We start from the raw sequence: 25438 nt of genomic DNA, 5'->3' as shown, positions 1-25438 counted from the left end.
GGTCCATACGGGCTGTGTGACCTGAGGCAGGCTGTTAATCTCTCTGAGCCTCCATTTCCCCATCTGGGAAATGAGGTTAACAACCCCAAGTTCTCTGGACTGTGGGGATGTAAGAGAGCCCAGCCTAGTCAGGAAACTTTAGTTCTGGTAACCTACCTAAGCAGCAGTGGCTTGTGCCTACCTAGAGCACCCTTCTCTGCTTGTAGGGTAACAGTCCTGGGATTTTCCAAGTCCATCCTCCCCACTCTTAGGCCACGTGGTATGAGAGACGTCGACCCCACACCCAGCGCCAGGGGATGGGTCTTGACCTAGGTCTGGCCAATCAGAGTGCGGCCGCATTTAGGCTACAGTGATTGGTTCAGGGATCCAAGCCAAGGAGGCTCTGTTCCGCCCTCGTTGGAGTGGCTGAGAAAGCAAAGGTGTCTTTCTGTTGAACCAGAGGGAGGAGGCTGGGCACTCAGGGCTGTCCGCTGCCATCCCCCCACTGAGAGGAAAGCTGCCAGGGATGGAGGTCAACACAGAGGAATGAGAAGAGCTGTGAGACGGGAGGACACGCTGCCTGGTGACATCTTTCAGGATTCTGGATTAAGCGTGCCCTGAAGTCAGAGACCCCTCGACTTTCAGTAAAGGAGATGATAAGCTCCCTTAAACAAGGTTCGGCAGGCTCCTGTCCATATAACTGAGAGAATTCTGAATGATATATGATCGACTGGTGTCTGGCTTGTCAACCTGTAGCCTGAGAATCTCTGGTGATTTACCCCCTACCCCGCCCCCCATGACATCTAGCATCCTGTTTCCATGGAAACGGACCAGAGCAGTGATCATCACTCTCTCCCTCCCTCCCACTTTTCTCCATATGCAGATGAAAAAGCATCCACACCAGGATTCTCCCTGGAACCTTCCCAGGTCCACACCCACCCAAGGGCCATTTCGGCTACAAGAAAATGACCCCAGATCCCCCAGCTCTGCAGCGACTGGACACAAAGATACAAAACAAACATGTCATGGAGCCTCTCCGCCACGCTGGCTCAGGGCCAGGCTCCAGGGACTCCAGGTCAATGGCTCAGCCTCAGCCCTGCCCCACAGCATGCAGGCCTTGGAGCAGACAGACCTGTAGAGCCCAGGATAAAGCAGGGTGTAAAGTCAGCGGCAGAGCCAGGAGGATGCCCTAGGCCTGCTGGCACGTGGAGTGCTTCCCTGACCCAGAGATCACGCACACAGAGCCATGCAGGAGGGAGGCCGGCAGCAAAGGCTTCTGGAAACAGCCCAGTGGTGACTCTCTGATGCTGGTAACCACAGCGGGTCTGCTGGCGGGCGTGGGCCTCTGTGGAGCTTACACAGGTTGGTAATTGACTTTAGATTTCTCAACAGATCATGTGCACCCAGGTAGTGCTCCCAAGGCTCCAACCAGGACTTGGAGACATGGTGGGGCCACAGCTTTGGCCAAGAGCAGACAAAGAAACTCAGGCCCTAGGAGAGGCGTGTGGCAGACCCGGAGAGCTGCCCACCCAATACGCTTTCTCTCGTCTTCCAATCTTGCCTGGCCCCAGGGAACGATTCTTGGTTGATTTACCCAAATTCAATGATGTTTTCTATTTTCCTAGCTTCCCTTGCAGCTAAGGATGGCCATGAGATCCAGTTCTGGCCAAGCATGCTGGGACAGGGGAAGGATCTAGAAAAGAAAATGCTGTTTTCCAGATCCAAGTAGACAGGTGCGGCTGGCATAGCCCTGTCTCCCTTCATCCTTTCTGCCTTCAGTGCAGACACGATGCCCACAGCTTCAACAGCCACCTTGTGACCATGAGAGGAAGACCTGGAAAATCACAAGGACATCAGCCCCCACATCACAGAGCCATCACTGGTAACCACTGACCTCAGAACATCATGTTATGTCAGACAAAACACCCCAGGATTTGCACAAGTCACTGTTGGTCATATGTTCTGTTACTTGCAGCCAAATGCATCCCTGACAAATACAGCCAGCAAGTTACACAGAAGCAGGATTTGGTCCCAGCCCATGGAGCCAAGCTGCCTGGATTCAACTCCTGACTCTGCTCCTTACCAGTCCATGACCTCGGGCAGGTCACTCCCTGTCCCTGTGCCTCATCTGTGAAATGGAACTGACCACAGTCCCTCCCTCGCAGAGCTGGTCTGAAGATGAAGCCAGATAATGCAGAGCATCGGGCCCAAGCTGAGTGCTCAGCAAACAGTAGATGCCCTTATTTTTATCACCTGGATAATGCCTAAGAGGATTCAATTCCCTTTGCTTTTTAAAGTCCCACTGATGGGGCACTTTGGACAATAGGAACTCTCAGCAAGCAGTCACAGAGGGGACACGTCTGCCTGATCTTCCTAGAAAGCTCTAGTCCAGGGATAAGGAACAATCCTTACTGACATTTTGTTTCCCGAGAGCCTGGAAGAGTCAGGCTGGAGAAACTGGTCCCCACGCACTCTCGGGAGAAGCTGTTTCCAGGGTGGGATAGATCCTGGTCCAGCCTCTCCTTCTCCCTCCCTGGCCAAGGTGCAGAGTTCCAGACATTACTGCTATTTGTGTTAATATTATTCACGATGATAGAAAGTCTTACAAGGAGTCCCCACTGTTCCGTTGACACAGCACATCTGCTTGTCATGAGCATTAATTCAGATCCTGGACACAGATCAGAGATGGAGCCCTCCCCATGCCTCTCCCCGTTCCTGCGGCTTCCAGAAGTGGGAGTCATGCTCTCCACTTGAAGCACTCCCAATGAGGGGCTCTGTGAGGGTCAAATGAACTAGACCCACTTGCATCAGGGCCACCTGGGCATTTGCGTATAATGCAGATTCCTAGGCCCTCCGTACCTGCTGGGTCTAGATCCCTTGGGTGAGGCCCAAGAATCTATATTTTAACATGTGCCCCAGTAATCCTGTCACTCTCTGAATTTTGAGGAGCACTAAGAAGGGGTCCAAGGCTGAACGTATGTTTGAGGACTGGGGAGGTTGCACATCCCTCGGCTGCTCCATTTTCTACACCGAGGTCCTTTCCAGGATACCATCATAGTCAGAAGCTTTCAAGGGACATCAGACTCAAGGCCATTACTGTGCCCTGCACTCTTCCAAGGCGGGGCCCACACCAGCCATGCCCTTGGCAAGGGCTCTGGCTCAGCCTCATTCTGGAAAGGTCCCTACAGCCCAGCCCTAGAGCCCTGGCTCAACCCCACCACAGACACCAGTCATCAGAATTCTTGGGGAAGGTTTTAACAGACGCACCCAGGCCCCTCCCCACAGACGTCAACGGCCACTTCATGTTGTTGGTTAGGGGAGGCGGTAGTATTACCAGCTTGACGCAGCAAGGGAGATATACAGATAAAGAAAACCTCAAGTTCAACAAGAACGTCATTGAATATTTCCCTGCCTCCTCATGGACTATAATGCAGAAAAGCGTAGCTTAAACAAGACAGTGAGGTAGGTTCCCCTATTACCCATGGATTAGTGGGACTTTGTCACACACTGGAAGAGAGTCTCTAGTGAGGTGCCACAGGGCTCACTGTCCTGGGCTGATCAAACACAGGAAATAAATGTAGTGAGTGACTGAATCAAGACTCCAAGATATCACTATAAGGTGAAATTAATAACAATAAATGCAAAGTTTGGTATTTGTGGTTTAAAAAAAAGATCAACTGTGTTTAGTTCCAGGGTGGGAGAGACCTGGCTTGGAAAGTGAGCACGACCCAGGGGTGGTAGGTAGCACAGCCCCTCACAGGTCACCATGATCCCACATGACCCTGGGGCAAGGGCAGTCCCTTCTCTCCCCCCATAAGTCATCATTGGAAAGTTGGGGTCCTGCTCCCCAGCCAGGGACCAAGACAGCCTGAAGTATGTCCAGCAGGTGAGGCCACCCACCTGTCCTTTGACACATGATGGGAGATGCTGGGGAGACTCAGGGAGGATATGAGCCGCTTTCCAATTAGTGAAGGCTGCCATGAGTCTGCGGGGAGGCACCTGCCCACGCGCTCCAGGCCCCTCTGTGTGATCAGGCCACTGCCCCCGTCTCTGGCTTCATCTCTCAGCACCCACCCATGCCCCAGATTCCTGGGCTCTGACAGACACCCTCCCCCACCCCCTGCCTGGTCAGCTCTTGCACACACCCCTCCCCACCCCGCCCCCGGCCCGGCCTCTCTTCCTCAGGAAGCCGTATACTAACCCTCCCCCGCCATCTAAATCAGGCCCCCATTCCACACCCTCATGGCCCTTCTATACTTCTTTGCAACAACATTGGTTCCAATTTCGAAGTTATTTAGAACTTTATTATCTGTTTTGTATCCATTTTCTAAATCGGGAGCTCCATGAAATCACAGCAGCATCTGTCTTGTTCCTCTCGTGTCCCCGCTGCACAGCACCTGGCGTGTAGTAGGTGCTCAATAAATGCTGATTTTGTGAATGAGTAAGTGAATGAATGGTCCCATCAGGTGGGAGCTACCGGAAGACAAATTTCAGCTTCGTGAAAGAACTTCCTAGCACATTAGGCTGTCCCAGTTTGCAATCGGCTGCCTTGTGAGTTGCCCCCAGTGGCAGCACACAAGCAGGGGCCGAATGGATGTGGAGGTGAAGGCTCTGACCTCTAAGGAACCTTCCAGTACAGGGGTACAGAACCTCCATCGCTTGAAGAGGGAGCCAGTAATTTGGGGAAGAGGAGGAGCAGGAAGGAAGAAATCAGCCTCGGGATGACAGGCCGGTTACTCGGGAAACAGGACATTTATAGCTGCGAGCTTGGGTGGGACTGGGGGGGCGGGGTTGGGCTCTGGAGTCCAGAGCCCAACCTTCCAACCAAAGGACAGGAAGGACCCAGGACAGGGGTAGGTCTGGGTCACCAGAGCTCCCAGCATCCCACACGGGGCTGTTCGTGACTCATAAAATGTCTTCATTGAACCCGCCCCCTAAGCCAGGACTGGCTACGTAATTTGCAGGGCCCAGTGCTAAGCGAAAACGTAGGGCCGCTTGTTCAAAACGTATTAAGAGTTTCAAAATGGTGAAAGCAGAGCATTAAAGCAAGCATGGGGCCCTAGGGGACTCCATATGCACCCAGCCCTCCCTGACTCCCAGGAGGATGCTGGCCAGTGGACCCCACCCCAAGGACCAAGAGAAGACATCAAACGGAGACCTCGCCACAGTGCTGAAGCCAGGCCAGCTCCTCACTCTGCCCAGCTTAGATCTTCCTTGTCTTTATTTATAAATATGAGCAGACGGCGAGGGGGAGTCACTAAGCAATAGAGGAGACTCTTCAAGTCAAAAGGGCGGAGTGGGGGCACCTCCTTGGCGGTCCAATGGTTAAGAATCTGCCTTCCAACGCAGGGGACGCCAGTTCAATTCCTGGTCCGGGAAGATCCCACATGCTGCGGGGCAACTGAGCCCAAGCTCTAGAGCCCACAAGCCACAATTACTGAGCCCATGCGCCGCAACTACTGAAGCCAATGTGCTCTGGGGCCCGTGTGCCACAACTACTGAGCCCACAGGCTGCAATACTGAGGCCCGTGTGCCTAGAGCCCGTGCTCCGCAACAAGAGAAGCCACCGCAATGAGAAGCCTGCGCACCGCGAAGGAGAGTAGCCCCTGCTCACTGCAACTAGAGAAAGCCCGTGCACAGCAACGAAGACCCAGCACAGCCTAAATAAATAAATAAATAAATCATGCAGTACTGACTTAAAAAAAAAAGACTTCCCTGAAACAGGAGTTAAGAAAAATTATCCTAAAACATGGAAATACAGCAAAGGGAGGGCAGTATTTCTCACAATGTCATTTAGAGCATTATTTAACAGACCTATCTAAGGATTATTTCATCATCTAGGGGAATATACCTTTGTTTGATTCACTCTTTACCATTAATTAACAATTTGGCTGCTGTGCAATTACATGTAAACTCAGAAATATTTGTAAGTGATTTCTGAGAGGGAAGACAGCAGAAGCAAGAAGAACTACAATCCTGCAGACTGTGGAACAAAAACCACATTCACAGAAAGACAGACAAGATGAAAAGGCAGAGGGCTATGTACCAGATGAAGGAACAAGATAAAATCCCAAAAAACAACTAAATGAAGTGGAGATAGGCAACCTTCCAGAAAAAGAATTCAGAATAATGATAGTGAAGATGATCCAGGACCTCGGAAAAAGAATGGAGGCAAAGATCGAGAAGATGCAAGAAATGTTTAACAAAGACCTAGAAGAATTAAAGAACAAACAAACAGAGATGAACAATACAATAACTGAAATGAAAACTACACTAGAAGGAATCAATAGCAGAATAACTGAGGCAGAAGAACGGGTAAGTGACCTGGAAGACAGAATGGTGGAATTCACTGCTGCGGAAGAGAATAAAGAAAAAAGAATGAAAAGAAATGAAGACAGCCTAAGAGACCTCTGGGACAACATTAAACGCAACAACGTTTGCATTATAGGGGTCCCAGAAGGAGAGAGAGAGAGAAAGGACGAGAGAAAATATTTGAAGAGATTATATTCAAAAACTTCCCTAACGTGGAAAAGGAAATAGCCACCCAAGTCCAGGAAGCGCAGCGAGTCCCATACAGGATAAACCCAAGGAGAAACACGCCGAGACACATAGTAATCAAACTGGCGAAAATTAAAGACAAAGTATTGAAAGCAGCAAGGGAAAAACGACAAATAACATACAAGGGAACTCCCATAAGGTTAACAGCTGATTTCTCAGCAGAAACTCTACAAGCCAGAAGGGAGTGACATGATATACTTAAAGTGATGAAAGGGAAGAACCTACAACCAAGATTACTCTACCTGGCAAGGATCTCATTCAGATTCAATGGAGAAATCAAAAGCTTTACAGACAAGCAGAAGCTAAGAGGATTCAGTACCACTGAACCAGCTCTACAACAAATGCTAAAGGAACTTCTCTAAGTGGGAAACACAGAGAAGCAAAGGACCTACAAAAACAAGTCCAAAACAATTAAGAAAATGGTCATAGGAACATACATATTGATAATTACCTTAAACGTGAATGGATTAAATGCTCCAACCAAAAGACACAGGCTTGCTGAATGGATACAAAAATAAGATTCGTATATATGCTGTCTACAAGAGACCCACTTCAGACCTAGGAACACATACACACTGAAAGTGAGGGGATGGAAAAAGATATTCCATGCAAATGGAAATCAAAAGAAAGCTGGAGTAGCAATACTCATATCAGATAAAATAGACTTTAAAATAAAGAATGTTACAAGAGACAAGGAAGGACACTACATAATGATCAAGGGATCGATCCAAGAAGAAGATAAAACAATTATAAATATATATGCACCCAACATAGTAGCACCTCAATACATAAGGCAACTGCTAGCAGCTATAAAAGAGGAAATTGACAGTAACACAACAATAGTGGGGGACTTTAACACCTCACTTACCCCAATGGACAGATCATCCAAAATGAAAATAAATAAGGAAACAGAAGCTGTAAATGACACAATAGACCAGATAGATTTAATTGATATTTATGGGACATTCCATCCAAAAACAGCAGATTACACTTTCTTCTCAAACATGCACAGAACATTCTCCAGGATAGATCACATCTTGGGTCACAAATCAAGCCTCAGTAAATTTAAGAAAATTGAAATCATATCAAGCATCTTTTCTGGCCACAACGCTATGAGATCAGAAATGAATTACAGAGAAAAAAATGTAAAAAACACAAACACATGGAGGCTAAACAATACGTTACTAAATAACCAAGAGATCACTGAAGAAATCAAAGAGGAAGTCAAAAACTACCTAGAGACAAATGACAATGAAAACATGATGATCCAAAACCTATGGGATGCAGCAAAAGCAGTTCTAAGTGGGAAGTTTATAGCTATACAAGCCTACCTCAAGAAACAAGAAAAATCTCAAATAAACAATCTAACCTTACACCTAAAGGAACTAGAGAAAGAAGAACAAACAAAACCCAAAGTTAGCAGAAGGAAAGAAATCATAAAGATCAGAGCAGAAATAAATGAAATAGAAACAAAGAAAACAATAGCAAAGATCAATAAAACTAAAAGCTGGTTCTTTGAGAAGATAAACAAAATTGATAAACCATTTGCCAGACTCATCAAGAAAAAGATGGAGAGGACTCAAATCAATAAACTTAGAAATGAAAAAGGAGAAGTTACAACAGACACCGCAGAAATACAAAGCATCCTAAGAGACTGCTACAAGCAACTCTATGCCAATAAAATGGACAACCTGGAAGAATTGGACAAATTCTTAGAAAGGTATAACCTTCCAAGACTGAACCAGGAAGAAATAGAAAATATGAACAGACCAATCACAAGTAATGAAATTGAAACTGTGATTAAAAATCTTCCAACAAACAAAAGTCCAGGACCAGATAGCTTCACAGGTGAATTCTATCAAACATGTAAGTGATTTCTGCCCAATAGGAAAGATAACCCCAAAGGTTATGTTTTATGACCTTATAAGGCTGTTAACCAGCTTTGATTCTAACTGCCTCTTATCCCCACATTTTTTCTCCAGTGCCTGTCTTCCTAATTCTGCTGATTACCATCCTGCTTGTTCCTCATTAATGAGTTGAATAAATCTGTGATACAGGTTTCTTCTAAGATTTGTGTGAGGGTAATTTTTTTTTTAACTTTTTGGAAATTACACTTTGACTTTAGGATCAGGAAAGGACTTTTAAGAAGGCTGACTTGTATCTATAAAGAGATACGAGCGAATAATGCATCCATTAAAATAAGCTGCTCTGAAAAATAAATTCAAGAGCCAGAAGCAATCCTGGGAATTAAAAAGACACAGAGGAGAGGAACGCTTCCATTAGGGGCAGTAAATGGAGAAAAGGACATCGTTAGTGATTCAGAAGGCCGAGTCAAGGAATTCTCTCCAAGTACAGATGAAATCTGTGAGAGAAATGAGGAAAAATGCAGAGAATAGAGGAGGGAAATAACCGCTTACTGGGAATTCCAGGAGAGAGCAGAGAAGGATGGGCAATCACCAAAGAAGATACAGAAGATTTTTTTTTCTGACTTGAAGGAATACATGAGTCTTGAGTTCCAAAAGGCCCCACAGGGAGCAGTTCTTCACTTACACCTGCCCTTGTGAAATCTCTGAATTCTGAAGGTGAGGAGAAAACCTACAAGCTTCTAGCAAGGAAAAAGCAGGCTGTCTCCCAAGAAAAAAGAACCAGATCTATAGTGGCCTCAGCTGCAATACTATGGTGTTGATTTGGCTGGTATCATGGGCAGGGTTCTGAGGGAGAAAAACTATGACTCTAGAACAGTACAGACAAAAACTGCCCTTCACCCACAAAGATCAAAGGAATATACGTTTGGACAGGCAAGACTGAAAGATGGCACTATCCAAACACCTTTTCTTTTTAAAAAAAACTACTTAAGGATGTCCTCCAGCCAAACCAAAATGAGAATGAAGAATTTGACAAATGGGTGACACATCTCCCAGCATAGGAATCCCAGCATTAACCTCTAGTTTGGTCTAAATCATCGCTGATAATGTGGTTGTGAAACTGAATACAGCTCTGAGGAAAGGATACTCAGAAGAGCTGCCACATTTTAAAGAACACCAGTGAGTGAACCACTGCCCTTCAGGACTCATCTGTGGAATTCAGCATATACTTGGTGATAGCAATTCCCCATCTCAGCCATGTGCCTGGCCACCCTCCCTGCCCCTTCTCAAGGGCATCACACACGTATGCTGGCATGCACACATATGCAAATGTACATGCTCTCACAGATACTGACACGTGTATACATTCACACACACACTCGTGGGCCTCCAGCCTTTTTGTCTCCCCCCTTCTCACCTCTGCCATATTGACCATTACTGGGCATGGTTAACACCTGCTCATCCTTCAGCTCTTATGTGTGTGTCACCTCCTCAGGCAAGTCCTCAAGCTCCCGAGCCTGCAGCCTGGCCCAGAAATGCTCTCAGAAAATCATAACATTTTCCCAGAGCTCTGGTCTCAGCGTGTGGCACGTTCACCCATGTGGCTGCTGGATGCCTCTTTCCAGACGGTAGTTGGGAAGGACAAGGCCTATGTCTGGGTTTGCCATCCTCCATACCCCACATCAAGGACAGTGCTGACCCTTAGTAGGAGCTCAGTCAACCCCTGGCTGTTGGATGAATGTGTGAATGGGCCACCAGCCTGGTTTGACCCAGGAAAGCAAGGACAAGGCACAGAGCAGAGTCCAAAATGCTCCAAACAAGCTGAGTTGTCACCTGGCCTCTCTCTGACTGTAGCTTAAGTCTTGGCAGAAATAACCACAGTTTGGAGTCAGACAGTACTTGAGTCTGTGCTGGATCTCTGACTTGCCGAGTGATCTAGATTGATATAATAATAATAATAGCTGCGATTTCCCTGGTGGTCCAGTGGTTAAGACTCCATGCTCCCAGTGCAGGGGGCCCAGGTTCGATCCCTGGTAAGGGAACTAGAACCCGCATGCCGCAACTAAAGATCCCGCATGCCTCAACTAAAGATCCTGCACGCGGCAACGGAGCTCCCGTGTGCACAGCCAAAAAAACAAATAAATATTTTAAATAATAATAGCTAACATTTATTGGGTGTTCACTTTGATGTAGCTACTATTCATTATACTATCTCCATTTCACAGATGAGGAAACTGAGGCTTAGAGAGGTTAAGTGGCTTTCTCAAGGTCGTAGTTAGTATAAAACAGACCCAGTATCAGCTGACAGTGCAGGAAGACACATGATTTACCCGAATGGGGAGGTATGAATGTCTGTCTGTCCAGGCCATTCAGGGAAGGGACATAATTCCTTTCTTTGCAGGCATCCAGGAAGGACCCAGACAATACCACACAGGGTATTCATCAATATTATCAATATTATATTGATATTATATTCAATATATATTATATATATATTGATATTATATTCATCAATATTATAATTCATCAATATTACCAAGAAGCCCCAGGGATTATTCAAATTATGTCTGGCATGTACCAGAGGCTAGGACCTACCCTGCCATGACAATGAAGAAATCCAGTCGGTTCCATGTGTCCCCAAGGTAGCACTTCTTGCCAAAAATGCCCAGGGCCACCATCTTGAGCACCATTTCCATGGCAAAGAAGACAAAGATGAAGTCATCAAAGACCTGCAGGGGCAGGAGGAAGGGAAGAAGCAAGGGACAGCATGAGGCTCTGGAGCAGGACCCAGGGTCAGAGCCATGCTGCGAGGTGTGAACGTGGGCACGGACACGAGGCGCCAGGGAGAGACCTGGAAACTCCTTCTCCTAGGCAGGGGGAGAGCCTCAGAGATCCTCATCCAATGGAGTCATTTCGCAGACGAGGAGACTGAGGCCCAGAATGGGGAATGAGCTTGCCCAGGGTCATCCAGCCCACTCTATTTGTTCCCTAAACGCAAGCGTAATGACAAGGGACCCAGATGGGAGTGGGGCAAAGGGGGTCTACCTGATAATCGCCATGCCCTGGGCTAGACACTTGACCTCTTCGATTCTCACAATGACCCCATGAATGCTCCCATTTTACAGATGAGGAAACTGGAGGCCAGATTGTTTAAGTGACTTGCCACAGGTCACACAGCAGTGAATGGCAGACCAGAAATGACACTCGGGTCTATCTGACTCCAAAACCTACATGGAAGGAGCTTTCTCAAGACAGGCCTGACACCCCAGTGGGCACAGGTCTCAGTGCTGCCTTCTTCCGCTCAGAAAGGAGGCTCCCAGTATGTCCCTAGTCATGGGCTCAGGTGAGTGTATATTTCCTGAGGACGGGGCCTGGGTGGACTTCCTCTTCCCAAGATCAATGAGGGCTACAGTCAATTCAACAAGTGGGTGCTGAGCACCTTCTGTGGGCAGCACACAGGCTGGGTGCTGGGGACACAGAGGCGAGTGCTCGGTAAACTCACCACCTGGTAGGGAAGCCAGCCTAGTATCCACCGAGGCTAACTGGTTCTCACTCTACCCAGGGCCCTGGGGCTCGCTGAGGAGCATGTTACCCACTTGGACCCCAGACCCACCCCAGAGATTCTAATTCTACCGGTTTGGGATGGGTTAGGGGTCTGGATCTTTGACTAGTGCCCCAAGGGAACCTGAGGCTTTGGGCTGCTTGGAAACTGCTGAGTCCTCTGGGAACACAGGAAGCAGAGGGCAATTCCTCCCAGGAGGAATCTGACTTTCTCAGGGAGACAGAATTGGATGTTTACACATCTGTAAAATGGGTATAAACCTAACACCCTGCACTATGGGTATACATGTGCCACAGGGGCCAAACGTCAGGCTTCCACCTGGAACTATGGGTGTACGTGTGCCACAGGGACCAAACGTCAGGCCTCCATCTGGAACCTCGGTGAGATGAGAACAGGAGAGGTCCAGGAGGCCACTCCTAAAGGCATAGACAGAGTTATGGAGCTTGGCCTTTATTCCATGAGCACTGGGAGCAAAGGGCAGGCTTTCTGCAGGGAGAGTCCAGTCACTTGTGCTTTACTGGATGGGGGGTAGGGGTGGGGAGAACAGGAGGAAGCTGACGGTGGGAGATAAAGGGCGCGTGGACTAGGGCAGAGACCTCGAGATAGAGAGGATGGAAGGGAAATGGGTAAGACCAGCTGGGAGTGAGGAAGAAGAGGACAAGAGAGAGGGCAGGCCACGTGGTGAAGATGTGGCTGGGCAGGGTGGGGCGGGGCATGGCGAGAATGGGCGGGGCATGGCGAGAATGGGCGGGGCATGGCAGGAGGGGCGGGGCATGGCAGCCGGCCTCACCTGTAGGATCTTGCAGCGTTCTGACAGGCAGTCCATGTCGTCGCACGGCTGGTACATGCCAAGTGTCACGCAGTTCAGCAGGATCACCAGCATGCTGATACATTCAAACCACGTGCACACAAGTCAAGGACAAAACCGCTGGGGGACCGTGTGCACCACCCCCCACAAACACAGGGCCACCCATTTCCCTACAGGTGCCTCCCCTGATGGGTCAACGCCCACATTTTCAAAGACCTCGGAGGCCTTGGAGCCGGCCCACCCCTCTCACAACAGACAGGGCCACATGTGCCAAATCCGCCAGGGAACCCAAACCCCACCAAGCCACCGCCTGCCAGGACGCCCCACCGCCTTGCCCCAGCCTGAGAGTTCCCCTCAGACCCAGAAAGGGAGAGGTCCCCAGAGGCCCAGCTGGCGAGCCATCTCCGAACCACCCCAGCCGCCCTGTCTCTGACCACCTCCCTCTGACTGTCTTTGCCTCCCTTCTCTGACCATCCTTCGTCTCCACAACCCACGGCCCCGCCATCTCTGCCCGACCCCTGGAGCTGAAGCCTGCAGAGGGCCCGCCCAGTGTGGCTGAGATTGGCTGGACACCCTGTCCTTCTCTCCTCTCCTGTGGCTGAGTTACAACTCATGACCAGACTCAGGCACGTCTGTGCCTAGGCCCTCCCCAGTCCCTGCACCAGGCGGGGTGGGGCTCAGCCGCCTCGGGCCTGTCCGGGCAGAAGGTCTCCTGCAGCCACCAGCCTTGGGCAGGGCCTCAGGGGCACGTGCTTGGACCCAGACGAGTGGGCTCCCCAGGCCAGGCCGCTCTCCTCACTAACACCCTCCTCCTTCCTGACTGGCTCCTGCCCAGTCTTAGAACACAGCCCACTGATGTTCAGCCCCACCCCTCCCAATCCACCTAGAGTCCTAGAACCGGGGGGGCCAGAGCTCGAAGGGACCTGAGGGCCTGGGTCATTCATAAGTTATCTTGCTGATATGCTCATGGTCTTTATCGACTACTAGAACCGACATTCCAGGGGGACGGGGGGTTGCATTCACAGCCCTGACAGGGACAGGCATCTAGGAGGAGTTCAGTAAATGTCTGTTGTGATTCAGTCAATCTCTCTAGGCGCTGCCCACTCTGACGCCCAAGATTCTTGAGTGTCCTCAAATGAAAGCCCTGGACCATCAATTTCAAAGCCCTTGCCCTGAGCTCAGATGTAGCTATGGAGGCCAGACCCCTAGCCAGACCCCATCCAGTGCAGGGGGCGGGGCGTACCTCTTGCCTGATGGAAGACTGACCTGGTTTCCTTGGCAACGAACTCCCTCCCATCCCCGGCCCTTGCTCACCTTGGGATGCTGCCTTCCCTCCCGCCTTCCCCTCAGACCCTCCTCGCCCCAGCCCTGCTCCTTCCTGCCCCCCCCAAACCTCTGTCACTCTCCTGCCACAGCCTGTAATTAACGTCAGTCGCTGCCAGGGCCCCCTTCTAGCCTGAGCGTCGCTCCAGCAGCAGCTTCATCATTAATTAAGTTTTTTGAAGTTCAAAAGTTCTAATTACCAGCGAACGTCCCCCACCCCCTTGCCTTTCCCCCCTGCCTGTTGTGCTCGCTCTCCTTCCAGCCACCTCTTCTGCTCCCTCTGCCCTTCCCGCCAGTTTCATGTTCAAAGTGCACTTGGCAGGTGTCTTCCTGGCACTCCCACTTCTTCCTCACCAAGGCCCTGAGCAGTGGAGGTCAGCAGGCCCATTTTACAGATGAGGAAAACTGAGACTTAGAGAAACAAGGGGCCTCTCCTAGGTCACACAGCTGGAAAGCACTGGTGCTGAGGTTCACACCAGGCCTGCTCTCCTCTGTAACGGAGGGCCCATCTCTGCCTGTGTCTTCACCACCCCTCCCTGAGGCCCCAGCCCATCCTCAGCGTCTCTCACCTGGACCCTGCACAGTCTCCCCGATAGCTTCCAGCTCTGGTCTCTGCCCCTCCAATCTGCCCTGCACACAATCCCCAGGCGCTTGCTGTGTGGCCAACACTATCCGAGCTCTTTGCAAGTGTCACCTCATTTAATCCTCCAGCACTGTTATAAGCCCCATTTACAAGTGAGGAAACTGAGTCACAAAAGGGAACACAATTTGCCCAAGGACCCCAGCTGGGAAAAGGCAGAGCTGGGATACAAAACCAGAGCCTGCTTTCCTTGCCCCCAAGCTATTTCATCTCCGCCAGATTCATGTGTCTGAAGCACAGCTCTGAGGCTACCTCTCCCCTGTTCAGAAAGCTTCCATGGCTCTCCATCACCTTCCCTGGTCTGACACTCAAGGCCTCCTGCTTTCTGACCTCACTGAACTCTTCTGGCCTTACCTCCCACCAGCCTTTGCATGCATTGCACTTCTTGCTGTCCCCAAGCATACGCTTTGCATGTATTTTCTTCTACCATCTTTACTAGGCAAACTCCTACTCATCCTTCAGGTGACAGCCCAGGTCATTTGTCACCTCTTCTTGAAGCTGCCCTTGAAGCACCTTTCCCCACGCACAGAGCGGTGGCTCAGCGCCCTCTCCGGAAGTGCTCACACCCACCTGGTCTAGTTCGTATCACAGTAATGAACTTGGCACTGATCACGACTACTGTATGCCAGGCCCCTAGGGGCATGGCCCCAACGCTCATCACAGCCCACTGGGGCAGGTGGAGAAACGGTCTGGAGAGCTGGAGTGACCTGTCCAAGGTCACACAGTCAGTAAGGTCTGACTTAGTGGTGCGGGAGCCGCCGCCACGGGGGTGCCTCTGTGGCTCATCCCTCGAAGGGGCTTCACCTCTAGATTGCTCAGCTTCAGACACTCAGAGACGGACAGTCTCAGCCCTGCCCCAAGGCGCTGGGGGAAATCCCAGGTGGCACAGCCTGGGCCCTTTCCAGGAGCCCATGAGGCTCAGAAGTCAGGCCAGAGCTGGCATCGCTGCCCGTGGTTCCTGACACGCTCGCCACTGGCTTGGGGATCAAAGGTACCAGCCCTCCTTGAAGTTAAACCAGACCGCATGGTGCGGGATCGGAGAATGTCAGAGGGAGTAAAGGTCGCGGGCTGAGCAACGTGGTGGCCTGGCCCAACGCCCAGTGTTGCCATCATTAGTCACAAGCACGGAGGAGCTCCAAAAGCCATCAGGCAAAGCTCCGGGGCTCTGGGACAATGTGAGGGAGGACAGAGGCCCAGAGAGGGCGGTAAGGGATTCCGGGGAACAGCGCAGGCAGGGGGCCTGAGTGCCAGCTCCACGAGGGCAGTGGCTTGCTTGTCAACGGCCCTGCGTTACCTCCCACAGCGAGGCTCAGGGCCCCTGTCTGGCACCTGAGGCTCTGCAGTTAGGACCCTGCCCCCTTGCCCACTTCGTCACCCAGACTTGCATCCCTCTCTGGGTGACCTTTGTCACAGAACAACCCCATCCAGGTCCTCAGAGAGCCCCTGACCCCATCCCCTACTGCACAGAGGGGACACAGAGGGGCAGAGAGCATCCAGCAACACGGCGAGCCTGGATCAGAAGTGACCCTCTGACAAGAGACTCCCCGCCCGCAGGGGTCCGTGAGTCACGGCTGGATTCCAAACCCTACCCAAAAATCTGCGTGTGTAGCAGCCACTAGGCACAGGTCCCCACTCCCCTCCCAGCTCCACCCCTGCCCCCATCTCAGCCCCACCTCCTGCCAGCCCCGCCTTAGGACCAGGCCCATCTCCCCGCACCCCCTGCTCTGCTCTCAGTGCCTCCTATGGCCCTCAGAACTGGGGCCTCAGAGCCCAGCAGTGAATTAATGCGCACCTACTGAGCCCCTGCTGTGTGCCCAGCACCAGGTTAACGACAGGATCATGGTAACGATGGCAAACACATCTCAAGTGCTCTTGAGTGTTTGTCTGCCAAGGAGCTTTCTCATCAAACAGCACGTATTATCTCATTTAAACCTTACATGCCAGTCCAGGCCCTCTTCCCAGGGCCCCAGAACACAGAGCCCATGTAGCCATGGACTGAGGCCCGGGGCTTGTCATCTGTGTGCAACAGGGGAAGGCCCGGTCCTTGTCAACCTCTTCTAGAACAGGGTCCAGAGTTTCCCATTCTTTGGCTTTGGGGGGAAAATAAAAAAGCCACCTCACCAGCAAAGGACTGAAAATCCCAGGCTGCTGTTATCTGCAGTTTACTTAACATGACCTTGAGTAAGAATAAGAGATTCCTTCACAAACCCTTTAGACAATGGCTGTCTTCCAAGTGCTGAACGTTCGCTCACAGCCTTTAAATACAATCAATCAATTCAGGCCTGGCAACGCGGAGAGTCGCCCTGCAACTTCAGCCAACTCCCCCCAGCTGGCAGGTACGACTGTTACCCCCATTTTACAGATAAGGAAACTGAGGCACCAGTGCTGGCTCCAGGGCTCCAGCCACAGCCACCCAGGGTCACATGGCTGGTACGTGGCAAGGGCAGGATTTGAACCTGCTTCTGTTGACTCCAAACCCCCTGTTCTCGGCCACATGCTCTCTGGCCCCAAGCACAGGGCCTGGACTGGCATGTGCTCTGTGGAGTATTTGCTTTTCCCTTCTCGCCCACACTGGCTTCTCCCGACTGGGCCTGGGTCAGCAGTGCGGGGTCAGGAAGGGGGACAGTCCACCCCCGCCATGGCTGGGAAGGAAGGACCTGTGTGCAGGAGATGGCAGGAGGGGAAGCCAGTGAGGAGAGGGTGCTGGCCTCAAGGCCCCCAGTAAGAGCCGAGCTAGATCAGTACCATCTCCACCCCATGCCTGGCTGCTGTCTTAAGAAGGCCGGGGTGTGATCTGGGAGGACAGGGTCACCAGGGAAGCCACAATGCCGGGGGCCCCCTCAAACCTGCCACTTCCCAAAGAGAAGAACGACCAGCTGGGCAGTGTCCAAAGCCCCAGCAGGCCCCTCAGGGCAGCCTCCCTCTCCAGGAGCCAGAGCCAAGGCCTGCACAGTTACCATGGCAACCACCACCCTCCATCCTGTAGGCCCAGCTGACAGTCATGGTTTCCGTAATCTGGGGGGCTCTGGGAAGGTGGGTGGGGGGTGGGAGTGCTGGGTTTGGCTGGGGCAGCCAAGTTTGTTTTAATTTTTGTCAAATCTGAAATCAGATCCATTTCCCAGGGTGCACCTCAGTTGTCTAAATAAATCAAGTGGAGGAAGGGGGCCGGGAGCTGCATCCTCGTGGGCCAGCCCTTATACAGGATCCCTCCCATATACATCCCCAGGGAGTCCAGGGATGGGCACGCAGACCTCGGCCCTTCATAGACCTGAGGTTCCAGATCCCTGTTCCCGGGCCAGCTCTTTGGTCCTCCGAGGCCAGGTTCACGAGCATCCATGGAGCGCCTGCTGTATACCTGGCCTGTGCATCACTGTACTGAGATGAGCCAGGCTCACTCCTGCCCGGGAGATGTCCAGAGTGCGTCCATGTTCCAGGACCCGCTGTGGTGTGAGGCCACGTCGTAAAAGTGGGTACCATTTTGAATGTCAACTATGCTCCAGGTCCTGGGCTTTAAAGAGGATATCCATTCACTCATTCGTTCATTCATTCGACTGGTCTTTATGAGCAGCAACCACTCTGGAAAGCTGCTTGGCAGCATTTATTAAAACTAAACATTGGGGGCTTCCCTGATGGTGCAGTGGTTGAGAGTCCGCCTGCCGATGCAGGGGACACGGGTTCGTGCCCCGGTCCGGGAGGATCCCACATGCCGCGGAGCGGCTGGGCCCGTGAGCCATGGCCGCTGAGCCTGCGCGTCCGGAGCCTGTGCTCCGCAATGGGAGAGGCCACAACAGTGAGGGGCCCGCGTACTGCAAAAAAAAAAACTAAACATAAGCCTATGCTAGTATCCAGCTGTGCCACTCCTCGGTCCATACCCCAGAGAAATGCCCAAATAAGTCCACAAAAAGGCACGTGCGATTCTTAACAGCCCCAACCTGGGAACAACCCAAGTGTCCGTCAAGAGGAGAATGAGTCGGCAGGAGATTTCAACTGGGGATGATTTTGGCCCCCAGTGGACATGTGGCCATGTCTGGAGACATTTGTGGTTGTCACAACTGGGGTTTAAAGGATGCTCTTGGCACCCGGTGGGTGGATTCCAGGAATGCTGCTCAAAACCCTACAATGCACAGGGCAGCCCCACTGCAAAGAATTATCCAGCCCAAAATGTCAACTGTGCCGAGGCTGAGAAACTCTGTGGTACGTCCTTGTGATGGAATACTACCCAGTGATGAAAAAGAACAAACTGCTGCAGCAGCACGGATGGAGCTGCCAGGCGTAACGCTGGCACCGGGAGCCAGATGCCAAAGAGCAGAGCGTGTCCGAATCCAATTACACGAAGTGAAAACGCAGGCAAAGCAAACCGGTAGGGAAGGAGGTCAGAACGGCGGTAACTCTGGGGGAGAGTCCGTCGCAGGTGGGGGTAAGGGAGCTTGCGGGGCTGGAGATGTTCTTCTTGGCCTGAGTGGGGTCACAGGAGTGTGTGTATATGGAAAAATGCCTTGAGCTGGACATTAAGATTTGTGAGCTCTACTGCAAGCACACTTTATCTCAATAAAAAGTGTAACAAAAAGTAATAATGAATCACAGCTATAAGGAAAAATAAAATGCAACAATTAAAAAAACACAAGCACCCGCTGGGGCACCACAGCCCTGCAAGAGAAGGGTACCATCCTTGTTTCACAGACTTGCCCAAGGCCACAACAAGGGACAGAACCAGATTTGAACCTCACTCCATTCCATCTTTGTTTAAAGATTTGTTCTGTCCAAATCCACGGCAGCCTTGGGAGACAGGCACGGCAAACATCAACACACCCACTTAACAGATATGAAAATGAAGGTCCAGAGACTGCAGGACTTGCCCAAGGTGTCACAGTTGTTGAGCTGAGGCAGAAAATTGTTCCACAAAGCGAAGAGACCCGCTGGGCAGATGGTCCTAGGCCTCTCTCCACTTACATGCCTCTAGCAACAGGGAGCTCCCCACATGACACACAGCCCTGCCCAGGCTGATTGGTTCTGGTTATAAGCTATGGAGTCTCAGTGGGCTGAGATGCCTTAGAAGGAATGAGCTCTCCCTTCCTTGTCCCTGTCCCCAAGCCCACTTCTTAGAGTCCCTGTAATTTGACAACTCATTGAATTTGGCCAAAGTCTCTGATTCCCAGATGCCCAGCAGGCCTCCGTGCCCAGTGCAGACAGCTGGAGTGGGGGAGGCAATGGTGAGGGAACTGGGACCGTCAGCTTGGAAGGAAACCTGGGATGGATGGTCCACAGCAAAGAAGCTCCAGCCAAGTACCCTCACCAGACGCCACACCTCAGCCATCGCTGAAGAGAAGGGCAGGGAAGGCCCCTGGGGGTCCAGGGTCCCGCTGTCTGTGAGCTGCCCCAGCCTCAGGAGCCCATCCACAAAGAAGGTGCACTGCCGGGGAGCCTCCTGGAGTCCTAGGCAGTGGGCGTGGATGCCTCCCCTGGGCCTTCCCGGCAGCTTGGATGTCCCCCTGATGACGGTGTGGTCTGTCCTAGCCTCCCGCCCCCAACCAGGCTGTGCTCTCCAAGGGCAGAGCATATCCGACCCTCTCTGTGCCCAGAGGCCCACCTGGAGCAGCAGCTCAGGGGTGTCTGCAGCATCAGGAGGGAGTGAGGTCCCCGTCACTTGGAGGCATCAAGGAGGCTAAGGAGGGACTTCTACACCAGAGGGATCTGCAGCCTCCCTCCCCACCCTGAACTCCCCCTCCTCTCCTTTCTAACATCCATCACTCACTATTCATATATTCAGCCCCTCTTCACTGAGGGTCCCCTCTGTCTGGCCCACAGTGCCTCCGGGAACCCCAAAGAAGACATGGTCCCTGCCCTCCAGAAACCATGAGCAAACACTCCGTGGAGACACAGACGGAGAAGGTGAGGGCTGGACAGAGGGTGATGACAATCTCCCTCAGCCTCCTGGGGGCTTGTCCCCACCACACATCTCCCCTGCCTGCCCCTGACCACCCACGTGCACACGTTCACGTGTGCACTCCCATGGAGCCCTGGAGCCCCTCCCTCGCATGCACACCATCCTCCACGCCCCCAAGGCCACAGCCCTGGGCACGGCGACCTACTCTCTCCCTGGAGAAGCTCATGAGCCCTTTCTCAGAATAATGTTTTTAAGTGCAAAATTGTTCTTAAAAGAATGCTTAGTATTAGAAAGGAAGGAAGCCAGCTCTGTTAAAATAGTTGTCAAAATATTTTTTAGAAAAACAAATTTGTGATGGGGGTGTGTTTCGTTATCAACACAACGGATAAACAGAGCTGGGGCGGGTCTGATGCCGTCTGCCTGGGAAGCAGGGATGAATGTCAATGACATTCCGAGAGCTCTACAACGACCAGGATGTGGCACGGGAACATTAAATACCGGTGACTGCTACCGGTGACAGTCGCAGGAACTGCCAGTAACCCCACCGTGCTTGGTTGTCTCCATTCATAATAGATAGAAATGCTCCATTTCATTCAGAAGTCAGTGAACACAAACATGCAACTTGTCCCCATCCAAGTTCACAAACCTTAGTTTAAGACCCTCGTTCTAGAAACTCTCTCCTCCTGGGCGCTGGGGACACCACAAGCCCCTGAGCAGATGCCCTTCCTGCTTCGTGGGCTCCACCCCTTGATAGCTGGCCCTTCTCAGGCTCCCCAGTCCCCGATGTCCCTTCTCCATCCTCTGACCCCACACCCTCTCCCAGAGCCTTGACAACCATCCCTGGGCTGACCAGGTCCTGTCTGGTCCTGGTCAGGGACCCTGACAGGGTCAGGGTCAACCCTCAACACAGGGTTGAGCTGGGGATCCAGCACCTGCCAAACAAGTGAATGGATGGATGGGTGAATGGGGGACAGATGGGTAGGTGGGAGGGTGGGGGTGCGGCCTTTGGGTAGCTGGACGAATGGATGATTGAATGAGTAGATGGTTGGGAAGATGGGTGAATGAATGCACGGATGTAAGAGTTGGATGGTTAGGTGGGTGGGTGGGCAGATAAATGGATGCAGAGATGAAAAGATGGATGGATGGATGGATGGATGGATGGGTGGATGGATGGATGGATGGATGAAGTAAAGAAAGGTGCGAGGGGAGATGGGTGGGTGGGTGCACGGGTGAATGGGGGACAGATGGATGGGTGGGCATATGGGAGGGTGACTGGGAATGGGACTCTTTAGTAAATGGCAGCTCCAGGACTCAAACCCACGTCTACGGGACCACGGGAAACCCTTCCGGTTGGGACTCATCCTCCACTCCTCTTTGAGGGATTCCCACCCTCAGTCTCAGCCCTCCTCCTCACAAGACCCTCAGCTCCGTTCTTTCCTGGAGCTTCAGGAGATCTCAGGGACCACCTAGGCCAGCGCTTCGGAGCCCCAGCATTATTGACATTTGGGGCTGGATAGCTCTCTGCTGCGGGAGGCGGTCCTGTGCGTTGTAGGATGTTTGACCTTTATCCACTGGAAATCAGTAGCACACCCTCCCCAAGCCGTGACAGCCAAAGGCATCTCCAGACATTGCCAAATGTGGCCCGAGGGCAAAATCACTCCCGATTGAAAAATCACAGTTGATACAGCTCCACCTTCCCTCACCAACAATTTTAGGGATGAGAAAACTGAGACGCAGACAGGAGTGGCCGGCCTGAGGTCACGGGGCTTGCACGTGGGCTCGGCCTCTCTCCCGAGCCCAGCGCCTCCACATTCACACAGCACTTCACCATCAGCCGAGCCTTCTCCTCCTGCTTTCTCATCTAGATGAGCCAGATGGAAACCGGTGCCCAGAGAGGTCCAGTTGTTTGCTCAGCATCACACAGCAGTAAGCACCAGTGTCAGGATTTGAACTTGGGGAGAGACGAGGGAGACGGGGGGGGGGGGGGGGGGGCGGGGAGCAGAGCACAGCTCCACAGGGCAGCTGGGGGCGGACATGTGGAAGGCAGCCCTATAGGAGGGCTGGAGGGAGCTGAGCAGGAAGACATTCTGGCTGATTAAAAAGACATATCGATTTCTCTCCAAGGGAAACAAACAGGGCCATTTGTCTCCCCACGGGACCATGACGCGGTCTGAGGGAGGCGACAGGTCAAAGTTGGCTTCTGACACGAAGCTGCAGCCCAGGCAGGACGGACGAGTAAAAATCCAATCACGTTTTAAATGCCCCAGGAGGGGGCTGACTCTGCATCAGCTGGCCCTCTTTCCAATCCTGCTGTGCATCAGTCGCGAGGAGGCTTCCCCTGGTCTGGGCTCTCGGGCTTCACGGGGCCGGCGCACAGGCTGCCCCCCAACCCGCCTCCGCCACCGCCAGCCTGGGTGGCCCGCACGAGCTGGCCTCGACTAGCAAACGGGCGATCTCGAGGAGGGCACTGAGCTGCACCCAGCACGGGGGAGGCCCTTAGGGGACACAGCGCCCGCTCCAGCACAGCCTTCCTGAAGCGTCCTTGCACGCTCAGCCTCCACTCCTGTCTGCTCCCTACCCACACCCCAGGCTATAATAGCAGCCCTGGCGACCCCAGCTTGGCTTGGAGCCTTTGGCCAGGCTGTTTCCTCAACTGGGCTGCCATGCCCCTCTGCCCAACTTCCCATCAAAGTCTCTCCTGCCCTGCTTTTTCTCCACTGACTGCACCTGCTGCATCCCCAGTCAGGACGGGCTGACCACTGCAGCCTCCTGGTGCCCTCAGCCCCTCAGGGTCCCTCTGCCAGGTCTTCACCCCATTTTTCTTCACTGGAGTATGATTCGGGTGTGCCTCTGCCTCCCCCATCAGGCTGGGGACTCCTAGGGGTCACTGCTGGGTTCCAGGCCTGGTACACCGTGGTCCCACCCAACATGGCTGAACAGCCCTGGGGGCACCTCTGCTCAAGTCTGGAACAGTGTCCAACACTACTGAAGCTGGGCTTCGATAAACACTTGTTGAATCAATCAATCAATCAATCAATCTTCATTATAGGTGCCTCCTGCTTGGTCTGCAGACCTTAGTCTCTCTCCCTCAAGCATCCTCCATTCTGCTCCAGGAGGGACCATTCTAATAAATGAAATTACTCATGTCCTGTCCCTGCTGGACCCCCTTAAATGGCTCCCCAGTGCCCACAAGACAGAGAGCAAGCTCTAACCTGACACTTCATACCCGGCTATCCAGCCCCTGCCTCACACTGTTACAGCCACACTAAACTCCTCACTGTTCTCTACACTATTCCCTCTGCCTAAAATACCATCCCTCAACTGTTCTCCTGGAAAACTCCTACTCATGCAGCAAGACCCAGGCCAAATGTCCCCCCTCCAGGTAGGCTTCACTAATGCTCCCAGGCTGGGTCAGGGGCAGCTTCTGCACCTGTAGCTCTCTTTCTTTTCTTTTTTTTTGGCTGCATTGGGTCTTCGTTGCTGCTCACAGGCTTTCTCTAGTTGCGGTGAGCGGAGGCTACTTTTCATTGCGGTGCGTGAGGTTGTCATTGCAGTGGCTTCTCTTGTTGCAGAGCACAGACTCTAGGCTCGTGGGCTTCAGTAGTTGTGGCACGTAGGCTCAGTAGTTGTGGCTCGCGGGCTCTAGAGCACAGGCTCAGCAGTTGTGGCGCACGGGCTTAGTTGCTCCGTGGCATGTGGGATCTTCCCGGACCAGGACCATTTCCCCTGCACTGGCAGGCGTATTCTTAACCACTGCGCCACCAGGGAAGCCCCCTGTAGCTCTCTTTATATATGAATCTCCAGGTGACAGTACCTGAGATTGCCCTGTGAGTCAGGCTCTCCCTGACCCAGCCAGGCTCCTCTAACTGGCCGTCCAGTCTACCCTGCGGACCAATGAGCGTGCAGCATCCACTCTGACTACCGTGAACATCCCCAGGGCATAATTTGATGCTGACTTTTAGTTCTGAGAAAAACAACCTTCTCTACACCAGATGGAGGGAAACGGACAATTTCCCAGACATGTGTTGCTTCTTCCAGCAACACTTGCTGTCTGTCTGGGCATTCCGCTTGGGCCAGGGCTGAAGGAGAAGGGGACACCTTCTCCGAAAGAACCCCTTCCCTGGCGGCGAGCAGCCCCTGGCCTGAGAGTCCTGGGCTCCGGTCTGCCCTGGCTTTGCCGACTACTCAACATGTGACCTCGGGCAGTTCATGCTCCCTTCCTTGGCCTCAGTCTCCCCAGCTGTAGAATGGGGAGTTAGCACACTCCCAGCCCTGCCACTGCATGGGAGGAGCTGAGAGTATCTGAGAGGTCATGGCGAGTGGGAAAGTACTTTGTAAACTGGAAAGTGATGAGCAAGCCCATCTGTGCCAGGCCTGGGCATTGGAGGCACAGAGTAAAGTAAGAGCCACAGGTCCAGCCCTCTGGGGCCTCACGCCTGGAGGAGGAGACAAGGCCAGCAACAAACAATTCCCTGAGGCAGGAAGAAACTAAGATAGGGAAGGACTGATAAAAGGCTAAGGGAGCCTAGAGAGGAAAAAGCTGAGATCCAGGAAAACTTCCTGTAGGTGGCGGCCAGGAAGCTGGGGCTGGTGGGGCTGGCAGGATTTGGCACCATGGAGATGGGGGAGAGGGCATTGTGGGGGCAGACTCAGCAGAAGCAAAGTCAGGGAAGCAGGGGTGTCAGGAAACACCAGCAGCTTGTTTGGGCTTCAGAGCAGAGTGCGTGAAGGGAAATAGCAGAAAGGCAGCTGGAGGCCAACCAGGTGGATCATGGAAGGCCCTGAATCCAAGCTAAGTGAAACTATTCTGGGGGTGACA

The 25438-nt window shown here is 52.4% G+C and overlaps 1 protein-coding gene across 3 annotated transcripts in view; it reads right to left on the bottom strand.

Moving 5' to 3' along the window:
- CACNA1I (calcium voltage-gated channel subunit alpha1 I) overlaps window positions 1-25438 on the bottom strand; it is a 117195-nt gene that overhangs the window by 76178 nt on the left and 15579 nt on the right. For 2 of the 3 annotated variants that reach the window (XM_049693894.1, XM_049693895.1), the window contains exons 1-2: window positions 12755-12886; window positions 10998-11131 (exon numbers count right to left, since the gene is read on the bottom strand). In XM_049693894.1, coding sequence (XP_049549851.1) covers window positions 10998-11131; window positions 12755-12847 — 227 coding nt within the window. In that variant the 5' untranslated portion in view covers window positions 12848-12886. Of the gene's footprint in view, window positions 1-10997; window positions 11132-12754; window positions 12887-25438 lie in introns of those variants that run through there. The other variant, XM_004279506.3, reaches the window with a different exon arrangement.

The sequence above is a fragment of the Orcinus orca genome, chromosome 11 (genome assembly GCF_937001465.1).
Source record: "Orcinus orca chromosome 11, mOrcOrc1.1, whole genome shotgun sequence".
Classification (NCBI taxonomy): Eukaryota; Metazoa; Chordata; class Mammalia; order Artiodactyla; family Delphinidae; genus Orcinus; species Orcinus orca.
The sequence above is the reverse complement of the archived record's forward strand: the minus strand, read 5'-3'. Positions and strand labels throughout refer to the sequence as shown.